Consider the following 16,168-nt stretch of genomic DNA (forward strand, 5'->3'; position numbering starts at 1 on the left):
TTTGGAGAAAAAAGGGCACAGAATTTCGTGAAAAGAACACCTCTCCAACCATTAAGCATGGGGGTGGATCAATCATGCTTTGGGGTTGTGTTGCAGCCAATGGCATGGGGAACATTTCACAGGTAGAGGGAAGAATGGATTCAATGAAATTCCAGCAAATTCTGGAAGCAAACATAACCCCATCTGTAAAAAAGCTGAAGTTGAAAAGAAGATGGCTTCTACAAATGGATAATGATCCTAAACACACCTCAAAATCCACAACAGACTACCTCAAGATGCGCAAGCTGAAGGTTTTGCCCTGGCCCTCACAGTACCCTGATCTGAACATCATTGAAAATTTGTGGATAGACCTCAAAAGAGCAGTGCATTCAAGAAGGCCCAGGAATCTCTCAGAACTGGAAGACTTTTGCAAGGAAGAATGGATGTAAATTCCTCAAACAAGAATTGAAAGACTCTTGGTTGGCTACAAAAAGTGTTTATAAGCTGTGATGCTTGGCAAAGGGGGTGTTACTAGGTACTAACTATGCAGGGTACCCAAACTTTTGCTTCGGGCCTTTTTCCTTTTTTGTCATTTTGAAAATGTAAAAGATGAAAAGAAAAAAATTGTTTTTGCTTAAAATATAAAGGGAATGAGTCATCTTTAACTTTATGCCTTTTGGAGATCATTTCATCTTCAACTTGCTTAACTGCTCACAGTAACAGTAATTCTGACCGGGGTGCCCAAACATTTGCATACAACTGTAACTGATAAATGGTAATAAACTTTGCAGAGAAAGGCATTTTGAGCCTTTGTAAAATACAGTACACCTTTACTTGTTTTGTACACTTGCTTATTCCGTTCATGGATCATATGTAGAACATCTAAGATTCTACAGCTTAGGTAGAAAAGGTTCATCATATGTTTGTTCATTCTAGATGATGATTGGCTTATGAACCGTATAAAATCAAGTTTATCTGTGAGCATGGAGACCGGACTTAATCCTTTTTATAAAGCATTAGATTTAAAAAAGCCCCACAGCAAATAATACAAATCAAAATATTACACCATGTATACATTTTAGTCCTACCTTCTTTTCCAGTTATCCACATTAAAGCACATTATAATGAATGACAAGTTCAATTAACTGGGAGGGTATGTAGTTACAACAAGAGTGAAAAATCCTGAGAGGTTAAAGGAGTTCAGGTTATAGATCCATACGATACTGTAGAAGTGAATTAAAAAATGGAACAAGGATGAATGAAAATATGAAAGGTCACAGTAGGAGACTCAAAGCAAAACCTTAGCCTATTATGTGTCAAAAGTAAATTCCCACCTTGATTCCAGAGAGAGGCCGCAAGTCCTCATGGCAAACCGTACAGCCAGTTTCGAAGGTCCACACTTTTGGGATGTAGTTGCCGAGGTAATTTATCTGTAGCTGGGAAAAGCATGCAAATGGTGATAACATGAATACGGGGCATTAATGAAAAGTCGGCATATTAAGGAAATACATATGTTATTTACCAGCTGGGAGGGCCGTATGGTGAAATACCGTGACTGAGGTCTTGAAAGTACTGAGCGAGGCCCTCTGGGCCGAGGTCAGTATTCAAGGCCGAGGTCACGGTATTTCACCATACGGACCAACCTTAAGCTGGTAAATAATATATTTATTTTTTTCTTTACCAAATTCTAACAGAAAACGAGAGCGCCCGAAAGGGAAAACCGAGTCGAGCCACCATTTTGAATCCTCATTCACAGCTGTAATGCAAATGGCTTCCTCCTCGGTATACAAGTGCACTTCCATGGCAGGAAAAAAACTACATTTCACCGCCTATATAGTCCCCTATTTATACAAATAGGAGTCATTCAGGATTCAGCCATGTTTTTGCTCGGCGTTAGCAAGTTACAGGTTTTAGCTTTCTCCTGCAATGTTTTATTTTATTTCTTCTTCTTCCTCAGGTTAGTAAAACTCGCTTTTGCTGTGAACACTGTCGTTATCGCTATCCATGCTGTAAAATTAATGCTATTCTCCTGATTAATGCTGGCAAAAATTTATAAGATTTTTGATAATCTTATAAATAAATCTTATAAAAAAAGATAAATGTTGGCAAAAAAAATACTACGATGTTTGTTGTTGTTGTGAACGAGCGAGTCGCCAGAGGTCCGTAACTGGGGTCCGTATTGTAGGATACGGACCCGCTCGCCAACCAATCAGAGCGCAGGATTTGGACAGCGAAAAAAATAAATGGAATTATTTCTTAACGAATAATTGAAAAAAATAAAAGGCTGTCTACCTTTGTAGGTCCATTTCCATGAACAAGAACAGGTAGGGTGTTATAGAGCACATTTCTGGCCCTCACTCTTCCGTTCTCAAACTTTAGTACCACTTCATCTGCTCAGTGGAAAGAAAAGAAGAAAAAAAAAAAGAAACGTCCCATCAACATTCTCCTTCGAATTTCTTCGTAATAGTCATAGCTGGTTTTGTTTAATGACCCAGAAAGATCAGTTTTCCACTGGGACGGAGAAAGAATGCTCTTTTGTACTAGACTATGTCCTCCAGCTTTCTGCAGTTATCTAAACACTCATCTCTTGCACCAAGTCATTCTGGCATCTTTTATCTACTGCCAGTACAGGAAATACAGCAGAACTGAAGTGAACAGCTTGATCCACTGCTTAAATATTTATTGAGATTTATTGGTGATACAGAACAGATTGTTTTCTTTAATTCCACCCCCATAAACACGCCAAGTAAATTACATTTAAACAAAGCATCTGGTGGATTGTCGTTAATTTACCAGAGGCCCAGCCGTTTATGTTGGTTTTAAAATAGCCACTTGAGTGTGAGAGCTGAGGCTTTGAGAGCGCACAGAAGGTTTCTCTTAGCACCCAGCTATCACAGGACTGAAGTCCAAAACAAGAATGAATGGTGGCTTCACGTTCAGCCGGCCTACGTGTGCACAGGCACATCCTACAGTTGACTCTCACATTCCACTCCCTCAGGCAAACGGAGGCAGGCGGGAAAGCCAGGACTTGCAGAAGCCTGGATGAAAGCCAAGGCCCTGGCTTCCACCCCTGCAGTGAGTCCTCGTGAAGAAAAGAGCCCAGGCTCAGTGTGAGAGAGATCATCAATTCCATCATCTATGTTTCCATCAAAGCATGCCAAAGCTAAAGCCTCATTAAAAAGAGGATATTTACAGAGAGAACGAAAGGTTGTTCTTTTTTTGGCCCTCCTGGTGTAGCATTTTTATAGGCGATAAAAGCTGCACTGTTGTTACTCTGTTCTTGGACTAGTCAGCAACTTTGCGTCCCAATAAAGAACAGTCCAATAGGCTGTCTTTCTGACTTTATTTGCATGTACACAACACATGCTCACCTAGAGCTCCGTGCAGGTTCTGGAACAATCTGCACTTGCTGTCGAGAGATATATTTATGGATTTCTGTGAAGGAAATGACAGGGAAGAGAATGTCAGTGCAAAACACCTTATTAAAGCACAGAGACAGGAAAAGGAGACAAAATACTTCTTTCTCTTACAAAACTTGAAAGATAAAGATGAAGCTCACCCGCTTCTCGGGATTGATGTATATCTTGGTATAAAAGAGCTGATCACTGTCATTATCTTTCCCTGACCAATCAGAGACCATCTCTTTAAGGTTCGAGGCATAGCCGATGAAGCCTGGATACAGAAAAGGAAGAAGCGCTCTGAGTACTACAGCAGAAACTGGTGGTTAAAAAAAAAAAAACTTGTCCTACGGTTTTCTGTCTCATGTTCCCACATCTGATTTTCACATTATCATGGAGGGAGGGGGAGGGAGTACTGACAAACATAGCCAGATCGTGTCCCAGCTGTTAGCTCATTACATTAGCTCATAACAATGCAATCAATTCACTGAACACAGTCAGAAGGAATGTCAAAGAGAAGGTAGAGGGGAAAGATGCACCTTCAAACTTGTCCAATAAACATCATTTGTTGTGAAGAATTTGAATTCCAAAGAATTACTCCTTTAAACATTTAACATGGAAACATTTTACACCGGCGGCATGGTGGTGTAGTGGTTAGCGCTGTCGCCTCACAGCAAGAAGGTCCGGGTTCGAGCCCCGTGGCCGGCGAGGGCCTTTCTATGTGGAGTTTGCATGTTCTCCCCGTGTCCGCATAGGTTTCCTCCGGGTGCTCCGGTTTCCCCCACAGTCCAAAGACATGCAGGTTAGGTTAACTGGTGAGTCTAAATTGAGCGTAGGTGTGAATGTGAGTGTGAATGGTTGTCTGTGTCTATGTGTCAGCCCTGTGATGACCTGGCGACTTGTCCAGGGTGTACCCCGCCTTTCGCCCGTAGTCAGCTGGGATAGGCTCCAGCTTGTCTGCGACCCTGTAGAAGGATAAAGCGGCTACAGATAATGAGATGAGATGAGATGAGACATTTTACACCCATTTCTTGTAAGTGAATAATGAATATACTGTAACGCAAGCGTTATTCCTCTCTTATACCACAGCACTTAAATTCTCAAATATGATTGGTCCAAAGGCATCGATTCATTTTCTATCACAGTTCTAGCTGCAAGATGGTGGATGTGCGACATAAATCAATTAAAAATAAATAAATAAATAATGTGTGTTTGTATGGTGGAACATTTGTATGGTGAGGAAACAATTGTAATTGGGCGGCACAGTGGTGTAGTGGTTAGCACAGTCACCTCACAGCAAGAAGGTTCTGGGTTCGAACCCAGCAGCCGGCGAGGGCCTTTCTGTGTGGAGTTTGCGTGTTCTCCCCGTGTCTGTGTGGGTTTTCTCCGGGTGCTCCGGTTTCCCCCACAGTCCAAAGACATGCAGTTAGGTTAACGTGGGGCAGCCTTGGGCTGAAGTGCCCTTGAGCAAGGTACCTGACCCCTGACTGCTCCCCGGGTGCTGTAGTGTGGCTGCCCACTGCTCTGGGTGTGTGTGCGCATGTGTTCACTGCTTCAGATGGGTTAAATGCAGAGGATGAATTTCACTGTGCTTGAAGTGTGCATGTGACAAATAAAGGTTTCTCCTTCTTCTTAATGTGTAATAATATGTCATAACAGGAGTTAGTGTGTTTTGTGGACATTTCAGAACATTAAATATAACTCTAAATGCATAAAAGGTCTTTCATAAATTAAAAAAAAAAATCAGAATGTGCTTCTCAGCTTTGGTAACAGTGGTAACAAGGTGTCATGAAGCAACAAACCACCCTGTCGCTGATTATTTTCCAATAACACCACTTTTTTTCTTCTTCTTTTTTCCTTACTTATACATGTGCTTCTTTAAAGTGCATATCACGGGTAAATTCAGGAGCAAGATCAATGTAATTCTATTTTATATTAAACTTTGGTCAAATATCTGTCACATTCTGCATTCTCTGCATTTTTTTTACCTTGCGCAATACCAGAAAAATTCAGTTGAAATCAAGCCATTTGAGGCGAATTGGTCCGCCTCTGAAAAAACTTGCCATTTGGATTTCCCGGGAAACATTGATTTTTGTGACGTCGCATGCAGGACGCCTCCTTCTGAATCCTACGTCAGCGCTGGTTTGTTTATGAGAAAACCACCTGGTGGTTTTCTGCAAATTTCTTCAACATTATCGCATAATTATTAAAATGGTTAACAGATGTATCGTAGGAGGGTGTAGCAACACCAATCTTGATGGGATTAGTACTCATCGTTTCCCAAAAGACCGGACAATGAGAGAGAAATGGGAGCGCTTGGTCTACACAGGCTGTGCACTGAAACAGTGCAAAGCTCTCGCAGCCTGCTGGCGCTTCCGCAGGTGACGTCACAAATCTGGCTCCAGACTCCCTTGGGATTTTTCCAGATGCGGTTTGTTATTTTATTTTTTTCTGCTGTAGACAGATGGTCTTGTGCAAAATTACCCTTCTGGATGAGTGTGTAAAGGGACATACTTTCATATAAAAAAAACCCAAAATTGGTCCAGAATATGCACTTTAAAGTAATTACTATGTATATGAAATGAAGCAGCATACTACATAGGTTCCCATCCCTGGTCCTGGAGTACCCCCATCCAGTATATTTTAGGGTTATCCTTACACTACCATTCAAAAGTTTGGGGTCACTTTGAAATGTCCTTATTTTTGAAAGAAAAGCACTGTTCTTTTCAATGAAGATCACTTTAAACTAATCAGAAATCCACTCTATACATTGCTAATGTGGTAAATGACTATTCTAGCTGCAAATGTCTGGTTTTTGGTGCAATATCTCCATAGGTGTATAGAGGCCCATTTCCAGCAACTCTCACTCCAGTGTTCTAATGGTACAATGTGTTTGCTCATTGCCTCAGAAGGCTAATGGATGATTAGAAAACCCTTGTACAATCATGTTAGCACAGCTGAAAACAGTTGAGCTCTTTAGAGAAGCTATAAAACTGACCTTCCTTTGAGCAGATTGAGTTTCTGGAGCATCACATTTGTGGGGTCGATTAAATGCTCAAAATGGCCAGAAAAATGTCTCGACTATATTTTCTATTCATTTTACAACTTATGGTGGTAAATAAAAGTGTGACTTTTCATGGAAAACACAAAATTGTCTGGGTGACCCCAAACTTTTGAACGGTAGTGTATGTGCAGGGCAGGGTGTTCTCCAGGACCAAGGTTGGGAATGTCAGTGCAAATATAACATCAAATTTTAACAGCATAATTAACAACGTTTGCCATATCAAGAATGAGACAAACACGTGCCTCCTGCTCCGAGAAACCTCTTCCCTTCCCTGATGTGTGGGTGTTTGTCCTCCAGATGGCGATCCGGCCAGATGAGGGTCTCGGCAGAGAAGACCACCTTGTGCTTGGCCTGTTGGAACTTCTTCAGCAGTTCTTTTGGGCCCGAAGAGAAGATCACATCGTAGCTGCCGGGCATCCCAGGACAACATTAAGAAGGCCTTCCATTTTTAATGCTATTGACTAGATTTATGCCCAAACTGCATTAAGATATCAATTAACAAAAATGAAAAATATGGCAATAAATTTAGCTTTCGGTCATTTGGACATTATGACAGTTTTTTTTTTTTTTCCCAAAAACCTTATGAACAGTGCAAATCTCTACATGTAGTGGTTAAACAGCCGCTGCTCTGTTGGAGCACTCATCATTAATGGGCTTTAAACCAAGACGTGGACAATGCATCCATTACAGCACTGCTAAATCCCAAAAGTCCCTGCAGTGGATTATCATTTTATGCCATCTGCTATGAAATTACTTGTTTCATGCCAAACAGGATCATTTTTCATTGTTTTGTACCTTTTCGCAGAAGTGCTATTAAACCTATTAATACTTTTAAAAAGTAAATTATTTATGCAATCCAAGACATAAATGTTTCTTGCCCTGTCCTGAACATCAGCTCCAATGGATGCATAATTTAGTGAAATAAAATCACCTGCACGAGTAAATACCTGTCTACAAAGAGGATGATTTTGTCCTCCTCTTTTATGTTCTCTAAGGCAGATTTCAAAAGTCTCACTTTCTGTCCTCCTCCTGGTGCAGACATGTAGTCACCGCCGGCCCATTTGTTTCCCCTTCCAAGAACCTAAAAAAAGAACAAAATAAATAATTGAGAGAGTACATCACTGTGAGCATCAGCTGTGTGCGTGCACTCATGCTTAAAACTGGAGAAACAACAGATTTGCACTTGGACACTTTCTGTACCTTAATTGTGTAATTAAAGTACCGTGCAGATCTCATGAACCGCTTAAATCCATCTGTTTCTTTTGTAGCTACAGTTAATACGAGGAGCTTTCCTGTGGAGATGGGGGAAAAAAAAGCATGTAGATATTACATTATACTGACAAAGTCATAAGATGGCACAAATAAAAGTACTTGGTGTGCACAAGTGTTAGGGAATTTACTATTATGGAGCAGATTTATTTTAGCGCACATGCAGCTTAAAAGTAATCTGCTTGTAAAGATGATGTGTGGCCTTTTTTTTAAAATTCCATTTCAAATTACTATGCACCGATTTAGCTCTCTGCTGCAGGTCAACAAAAATGACGGAGTAAACAGTTTGCCAACATATAAAAAAAACAGCTGTAAGAAGCTTTTTTTTCCTCTTTCTATTCTGAGCTGAAGCTTTCAAATCGATGTGGAGTTCGGTAAGAGGACAGGTGAGACAATAGCAGTGGTCCCTGAAAGCGTGAGTATGAATTCAAATATTAGAGATCGTTGATAATGTGCACTTCAGGCAATGGAGCCTAAAGTTCTTAAAAATTCTGAGCTGGTGATCAGAAGCTTGCAAGTTTTAATCCCATTTTGTGGCCCTTGCACAAGAACCCTAACCCATAATTAATCCGTTGCATGTATGTAAAGATGCATAATTTAGTGGGTGGGTTTAACTAACAGAGCCCTAGCATATAAGAAAAAGAGAGCGGGGTACGAAAAATGCATAAGCAGTCAAATTAGGCTGAATAAGTTTAAAACAATTCCCTGATATTATATGATTACGATATTATAATAAAATGCCATTGCGTCTTTGAAAATGAGACCTCTTTAACTCATTATACCTGTAAGTTATTATACCCATCTACGAGTCCATTCCATTGTAATGGAATAGTGTTTGCTTTGCATTAAAGATGAATGGCATACAGCACCAAACAGTAAATTACGGTAATTTAAAAACATGCATTTTTACACCATTTTATTTCTTGCAAAGATGCACATATGATTTCTCACATCCAAACTTGAAGGTCTGACATAAAAACAAGCATCCTATGTGACACTGTATGAAAATCTCACACGGCAGCATGGTGGTGTAAGTGGTTAGCACGGTCGCCTAACAGCAAGAAGGTTCTGGGTTCGAGCCCAGTGCCTGACGGGGGCCTTTCTGTGTGGAGTTTGCATGTTCTCCCCGTGTCCGCATGGGTTTCCTCCAGAAATAATATAGGATAATATAGGACGGCCTTGGGCTGAGGTGCCCTCGAGCGAGGCACCTAACTCCCGACTGCTCCGCGGGCGCTGTTAGCATGGCTGCCCACTGCTCAGGGTATGTGTGTGTGCTCATTGCTCACGTGTGTGTTCACTGCTTCAGAGGAGTTAAATGCAGAGAGGAATTTCACAAGTGGTGTAGTGGTTAGCACTGTCGCCTCACAGCAAGAAGGTCCGGGTTCGAGCCCCGTGGCTGGCGAGGGCCTTTCTGTGTGAAGTTTGCTTGTTCTCCCCGTGTCCACGTGGGTTTCCTCCGGGTGCTCCGGTTTCCCCCACAGTCCAAAGACATGCAGGTTAGGCTAATTGGTGGCACCGCAGGTGTGAATGTGAGTGTGAATGATTGTCTGTGTGTGTTAGCCCTGCGATGACCTGGCGACTTGTCCAGGGTGTACCCCGCCTCTCGCCCATAGTCAGCTGGGATAGGCTCCAGCTTGCCTGCGACCCTGTAGGACAGGATAAGCGGCTACAGATAATGGATGGATGGACGAACATCCATAATGGGGTGGTGTAGTGGTTAACGCGGTCACCTCGCAGCAAGAAGGATCCGGGTTTGAACCTCATGGCCAACGACGGCTTTTCTGTGTGGAGTTTGCATGTTCTCTCCGTGTCTGTGTGGGTTTCTGCCACAGTCCAAAGACATGCGGTTAGGTTAACTGTCTACTCTAAACTGTCCCTAGGTATGAATGTGTGTGTGTGAATAGTTGAAAGGAGAAAACGTCTAAATAATCCAACAGGAAACCACTACTGTAATGTTCCCTAGAAACTCTGATGGATGTCAGAGCCGGACCCGCCATCCAAGACATCCGTAATACAGCTATACACACATTTGTAAAGTTAAAAATGAGATTTAAAAAAACAAAAATCTTCTTCTTCTTCTGGCTGCTCCCAATTAGGGGTCACCACAGTGGATCTTTCGTCTCCATTGCTCCGTCTTCCGCATCCTTCCCTACGACACCTGCTACTTTCATGTCCTCTTTCATCACATCTATGTATCTCCTCTTTGGCCTTCCACGTTTTCGTTTGCCTGGCAGCTCCATCCTCAACATTCTCCTTCCAACATGCTCTGCATCTCTTCTCAGGATGTGCCCATACCATCTCAGTCTCATCTCTTTTAGCTTAATTCCCAAGCTCTCCGCATGTGCTGTTCCTCTGATGTGCTCGTTCCTTATCCTGTCCAACCTCCCATCACAAACCTTAACATCCTCAACTCCGCCACCTCCAACTTTGCCTCCTGTCTCTTCGTTAAGGGTACGGTCTCCAATCCATACATCACAGCTGCTCTCACTACTGTCTTATACATCTTACCTTTCACTTTTGTTGGGACTTTCCTATCACAAATGACTCCCGAAATCCTTCTCCAACTGCTCCACCCTGCCTGCACTCTCTTTCTCACCTCACTATCGCAGCCCCCATTTTCCTGCACAGTTGATCTCAGGTACTTGAATTCACCAACTTTCTTTACGTCTACTCCTTGCATCTTCACTACACTCTCATCCCCGTTCTCATTGATGCACATGTATTCTGTTTTGCTACTGCTCACCTTCATTCCTCTTCGTTCCAATGCATACCTCCATCTCTCCTAACCCAACTCAACCTCCTTTCTACTTTCACCACTTATCACAATATCATCCGAAAACATCATGTTCCATAGTGACTCTTGCCTCACTTCATCCGTCAAGCTATCCATCACTATGGCAAACACAAAAGGACTCAAAGCAGATCCTTGATGGAGTCCCACCTTCACCTTGAACCATTCAGTTGTTCCAACTGCACACCTCACTGCTGTTTCACTGTTCTCATGCATGTCTTGCACCACTCTAATATACTTCTCATTCACTCCACTCTTTCTCATACAATACCATAACTCATCTCTCGGCACTATCGTATGCCTTCTCCAGGTCTACAAACACACAATGTAGCTTTCTCTGGCCTTCTCTGTACTTCTCCATTAATATTATTAAAGCAAAAATTGCATCTGACGTGCTCTTCCTTGGCATAAACCCGTACTGCTGTTCACAGATTGCTACCTCTCTTCTCGATCTCGCCTCCAATACCTTTTCCCATAGCTTCATGGTGTGGCTCATCAATTTTATTCCTCTGTAATTACTGCAGCTCTGTACATCTCCTTTTTTCTTGTAAAAAAAAAAATAAAAATTTTAAATCATTTTATTAAGCTGGGCGGCACGGTGGTGTAGTGGTTAGCGCTGTCGCCTCACAGCAAGAAGGTCTGGGTTCGAGCCCCGTGGCTGGCGAGGGCCTTTCTGTGTGGAGTTTGCATGTTCTCCCCGTGTCCGCGTGGGTTTCCTCCGGGTGCTCCGGTTTCCCCCACAGTCCAAAGACATGCAGGTTAGGTTAACTGGTGACTCTAAATTGACCGTAGGTGTGAATGTGAGTGTGAATGGTTGTCTGTGTCTATGTGTCAGCCCTGTGATGACCTGGCGACTTGTCCAGGGTGTACCCCGCCTTTCGCCCGTAGTCAGCTGGGATAGGCTCCAGCTTGCCTGCGACCCTGTAGAACAGGATAAAGCAGCTAGAGATAACGAGATGAGATTTTATTAAGCCAAAGGGATCTCAGTTAAATCAAATATTGGCTGTATGACTAGATCATTAAAACAGTAGTAGTCTCAGGTACTCAGTACCACACACACACACACACACTCCGGAGGAGCCCTGCAGCCTACGTGCCTTAAGGGTAATGAATAATGGGAACAAGTTCCATCTTTTCCCCCTTGAACCACTACATTCAAGTGTTTTTGGTTTTTTTTTTTTGTTAAAGTCAGAAGCGGATATCCTCTGAACTGGATTTGCTTAACTCAGCTTTAAAGGCTTTAAAGGCAACACAGCAGGGGACAGAAAGCGGATCTTGTTAATGTGCTTCTTTTTTTTTTTAAACAGTAAAACCTAATATCGAATAACAGGTTATTTATTTATAAGAAAATAAATCACCAAAAAGCGGAAACTTTTTACGTGTTTGAAATTCCGGCAGGATGGATTTAAGTGTTACACTACACTGATACACAGTTATAATAATAATAATAATAATAACAACAACAATAATAATATCAGTGTGACAGTACTGGATTAAATAGCTAAAAAATATTTAAAAAAAAAACCAGCGATCTTACGATTCTGTTTTAATCAACATGTCTAAAAAATGAAGATAAAATAAAAATCACAGCCGGTTTTCGCTGCAGCTGAAAGAACTGAACTGGCTGCGGCTTGTACATTCCACGTCAGCGCCGAAGTCCTGAGCTCAAAACACACACACACGACAAGTTTTCTCTGGATTTTATTACAAGCTCCATTCGTATTATTTCCATAAGCCTGAACATTTAATCAAACATCAGGTACAAGCCATGACTTGTTTCTGCTGCGTTATCACAGGCTCATGTTCGGGGCTTTTTATCTCCTCAGTAAATCTCAGCCTTACCTTCAGGAATTGGTCCCTTTGGCTCACAGTGTAACGGCGAAAATACACTCAAGCATAAAAATCCAAGCAACAGTGTTAGCGTTTCGGTCTTCATTTCTTATTCTTAAGATAATAAGCGTGCTGAAGAAGTTTCGAGTAAAAGTTAGCTTAACTTATATAAACAGACCTAAGCCCAGCCTTTCCAGTAAGACTGCCCAGTTAGCTACGACGCGATGCTACATTAGCATACAGCTAGTAAAAGCAGGGGCTGTGACTTTTTTTTTATTTTAAAGTCCCACAGCTTGAGCAGGGACTTCAGATTTATTCTATTTTATTTGTATCTATTTATTTTATTACAGTGCACCCAAACCAGACAAGAAATCTTCTTGCTAACCTACTAGCTAAGTTTGGTGGGTTGATATTAAAAAAAAAAAAACATTTACACCAGCATAGTAGGTTCTAGTAAGGTGATAATGGTTAGTACTAGTTAATCACAAGGAAGAACTAGATAGAACTGGGGATGCCTCTGCCCGGTAGACTACACGCCTTATTAAGTTGTGATTTGGGGATGGACATTTGACCTCACAGTAATCTTGACCTGTGACCTTTTAACCTCAAAATCTAATCAGTTCATGTTTGTCCCAAAGCGCACAAATGGTGAAAGTTTGGTGAAATTCCTTTCATTAGCCTTTGAGATATTGTGTTCACAAGGTTTTCAGACAGACATTTGACCTCACAGTGACCTTGACCTTAGACCTTTTGATCTCAAAATCTAATCATTTCATCTTTGTCCCAAAGTGCACAAATGGTGAAAGTTTGGTGAAATTCCTTTCATTAGCCTTTGAGATATTGTGTTCACAAGGTTTTCGGACAGACATTTGACCTCACAGTGACCTTGACCTTAGACCTTTTGATCTCAAAATCTAATAATTTCATCTTTGTCCCAAAGCGCACAAATGGTGAAAGTTTGGTGAAATTCCTTTCATTAGTCTTTGAGATATGGTGTTCACAAAGTTTGGGGATGGACATTTGACCTCACAGTAATCTTGACCTGTGACCTTTTAACCTCAAAATCTAATTAGTTCATGTTTGTCCCAAAGCGCACAAATGGTGAAAGTTTGGTGAAATTCCTTTCATTAGCAGTTGAGATATTGTGTTCACAAGGTTTTCAGACAGACATTTGACCTCACAGTGACCTTGACCTTAGACCTTTTGATCTCAAAATCTAATCAGTTCATGTTTGTCCCAAAGCGCACAAAGGGTGAAAGTTTGGTGAAATTCCTTTCATTAGCCTTTGAGATATTGTGTTCACAAGGTTTCGGGACGGACGCACGGACAGACAGACAACCCGAAAACATAATGCCTCCTGCACCTTACGGTGGCGGAGGCATAAAAAAAATCCTAGCTGTTAACTCATCTAAATATACCCTTTTGAAAACAAAGCACAGTTCAGCATGGTGCTTGAATGCTGGTGGCCAGTATTTGTTGTGTTTTGAACAGGTTTGTGCTGGTGATGGTCAAAAACTAGCTGACCAGAACAAAACCAAGGATGTACTGGTGACCAGCAAAAATCACCATGTGTTGGTCAAAAATCAGTTTGTACTGGTGACCAGCAAAACCCAGTATGTGTAGGTGACCAGCAAAAACCAGCACATACATGTTCAAAATGCAACATATACTGGTTTTTGACCAGTACATTGCCTTGCAAAAGTATTCATTCTCCTTCGTGTTTGTCCTGTTTTGTCACATTACAAGCTGGAATTAAAATAGATTTGGGGTGGTTAGCACCATTTGACTTACACACCTCTTTAAAGGTGAAAATTGTTGTTTTCTTGTGACAACAACATGCACCTTTAAAGTGGTAGGCATGTTGTATAAAATCCATTTTAATTCCATCTTGTAATGGGACAAAACAGGACAAACATCAAGGGGGATGAATACTTTTGCAAGGCACTGTATATGCTGGTAAGCAGAAAAATGCAGCTTGTGATGATGAGCAGCATTCACTGTCCAAAAAAACACCAGTCTGTGCTAGTAACCAGCAAAAACAAGTCTTAAAGGCCAGTATGTATTGGTCACAAACCAGTAGGTGTTGTGCTTTGAACATGTCTCTAGTCCAATACATACTGGCCTTTACAGGGGTGGCACAGTGGTGAGCACTGTCACCTCACAGCAAGATGGTTCTGAGTTTGAACCTCACAGCTGACAAGGAGTTTGCATGTTCTCCCCGTGTCTGCGTGGGTTTCCTCCAAGTGCTCCAGTTTCCCCCACGGTTCAAAGACATGAAGATTAGGTAAAATGCCCAGCCACTGGGGTTACACAAGCCAGTGCATACTTAGTGCTGGTCCCAAGCCTGGGTAGATTGGGGAGGGTTGCGTCAGAAAGGGCATCTGGTGTAAAACCTATGCCAAGTCAAATATGCAGAACAGATTCGCTGTGGTAGCCCCTAACAGGAGCAGCCAGAAGAAGAAGACACATTGGCCTTTACAGGCCAAGACATGCTGTTTTTTACACATCACATTTCCCTGCTAGTTTTTCACCAGCACCTGCTGTTTAACCAGAAGGCTAGTCTGGTAAATGTTGAAGTACACCTTCAAATGATTTACTCAAGTTAAAGTAGAAAATTATAAACTCTTAAATTTTATTACAGTGTCAAAGTAAAAATATAATAAGTCACACAACTAACAACAGTTTTATTGCAGTGATAAACATTTGTAGTAAGTAGAGTTTTTTCTTTCAAAATGTAGTGAGTAAAAGTCAAAGGTATTAGATTAAAAACAACAACAACAACAACAACAAAAACAAAGAAGAAGAAGAAACCTTTATTTGTTACATGCACACTTCAAGCACAGTGAAATTCATCCTCTGCATTTAACCCATCTGAAGCAGTGAACACACGCACACATACCCAGAGCAGTGGGCAGCCACACTACAGCACCCGGGGAGCAGTCAGGGGTCAGGTACCTTGCTCAAGGGCACTTCAGCCCAAGGCCACCCCACGTTAACCTAACTGCATGTCTTTGGACTGTGGGGGAAACCAGAGCACCCGGAGAAAACCCACGCAGACACGGGGAGAACATGCAAACTCCACACAGAAAGGCCCTCGCCGGCCACTGGGCTCGAACCCAGAACCTTCTTGCTATGAGGTGACAGTGCTAACCACTACACCATCTTAAAGAGCAGATGCTTAAAAATTAGACTTAAGATTAGTTACTAAGTAATTATATCTCAGGACTTCTTTCTCACTTCTGATGGTCTAAACATCTTCAGGCAGTTCTGCAGACGTCTGTCCTTCAGGCTACTGTAAATAAAAAGTTATACCACCATCCACTGCTTGATGTGCAAGTTTCTAACATGTGCATTTAGTGATTATGTCCTTATAGAAGAAATTATCTGAATGTCATGAATATTGCAACCACAGCAAATTGGATTGTATTTATGTTTAACAGTAGTGAAGTGTGGAGTTTTAATGCATCGCAGAGCTTGACTTACCTGCACAAGAGAGGAAAATGCAGACTGCATGTAAAAGAAGCACAGCAGGACACATGGGCTCAACCGCTTCTAAAGGTGTATGAGACGCTTGTGTTACTTGTGTTTAAAAAAAAAAATGTCAGAATCACATCTGGTGCTGATTGGCCATCAGTAAACTAAACTTCTTTTCCCCCCTAGGTTTTATCCTGCCTGAGTAGCTTAAATCATGGTTTACTGTTGCTTTACATACAGTGGTGCTTGAAAGTTTGTGAACCCTTTACAATTTTCTATATTTCTGCATAAATATGACCTAAAAGATCATCAGATTTTCAAACAAGTCCTAAAAATAGATAAAGAGAACCCAGTTAAACAAAT

The 16,168-nt window shown here is 41.6% G+C and overlaps 1 protein-coding gene across 2 annotated transcripts in view; it reads right to left on the minus strand.

Annotated features, from left to right (window-relative positions):
• The window catches only part of plod1a (procollagen-lysine, 2-oxoglutarate 5-dioxygenase 1a), a 40,115-nt gene extending 27,573 nt beyond the window's left edge, over nucleotides 1-12,542 (minus strand). For both annotated transcript variants that reach the window (XM_060931497.1, XM_060931498.1), the window contains exons 1-8: nucleotides 12,344-12,542; nucleotides 7,642-7,733; nucleotides 7,389-7,522; nucleotides 6,684-6,847; nucleotides 3,539-3,651; nucleotides 3,351-3,414; nucleotides 2,272-2,369; nucleotides 1,314-1,415 (exon numbers count right to left, since the gene is read on the minus strand). In XM_060931497.1, the coding sequence (XP_060787480.1) occupies nucleotides 1,314-1,415; nucleotides 2,272-2,369; nucleotides 3,351-3,414; nucleotides 3,539-3,651; nucleotides 6,684-6,847; nucleotides 7,389-7,522; nucleotides 7,642-7,733; nucleotides 12,344-12,437 (861 nt within the window). In that variant the 5' untranslated portion in view covers nucleotides 12,438-12,542. The remainder of the gene's footprint in view (nucleotides 1-1,313; nucleotides 1,416-2,271; nucleotides 2,370-3,350; nucleotides 3,415-3,538; nucleotides 3,652-6,683; nucleotides 6,848-7,388; nucleotides 7,523-7,641; nucleotides 7,734-12,343) is intronic.
• Nucleotides 12,543-16,168: the final 3,626 nt, after the last annotated feature.

Source organism: Neoarius graeffei, chromosome 10, assembly GCF_027579695.1.
Source record: "Neoarius graeffei isolate fNeoGra1 chromosome 10, fNeoGra1.pri, whole genome shotgun sequence".
Classification (NCBI taxonomy): domain Eukaryota; kingdom Metazoa; phylum Chordata; class Actinopteri; order Siluriformes; family Ariidae; genus Neoarius; species Neoarius graeffei.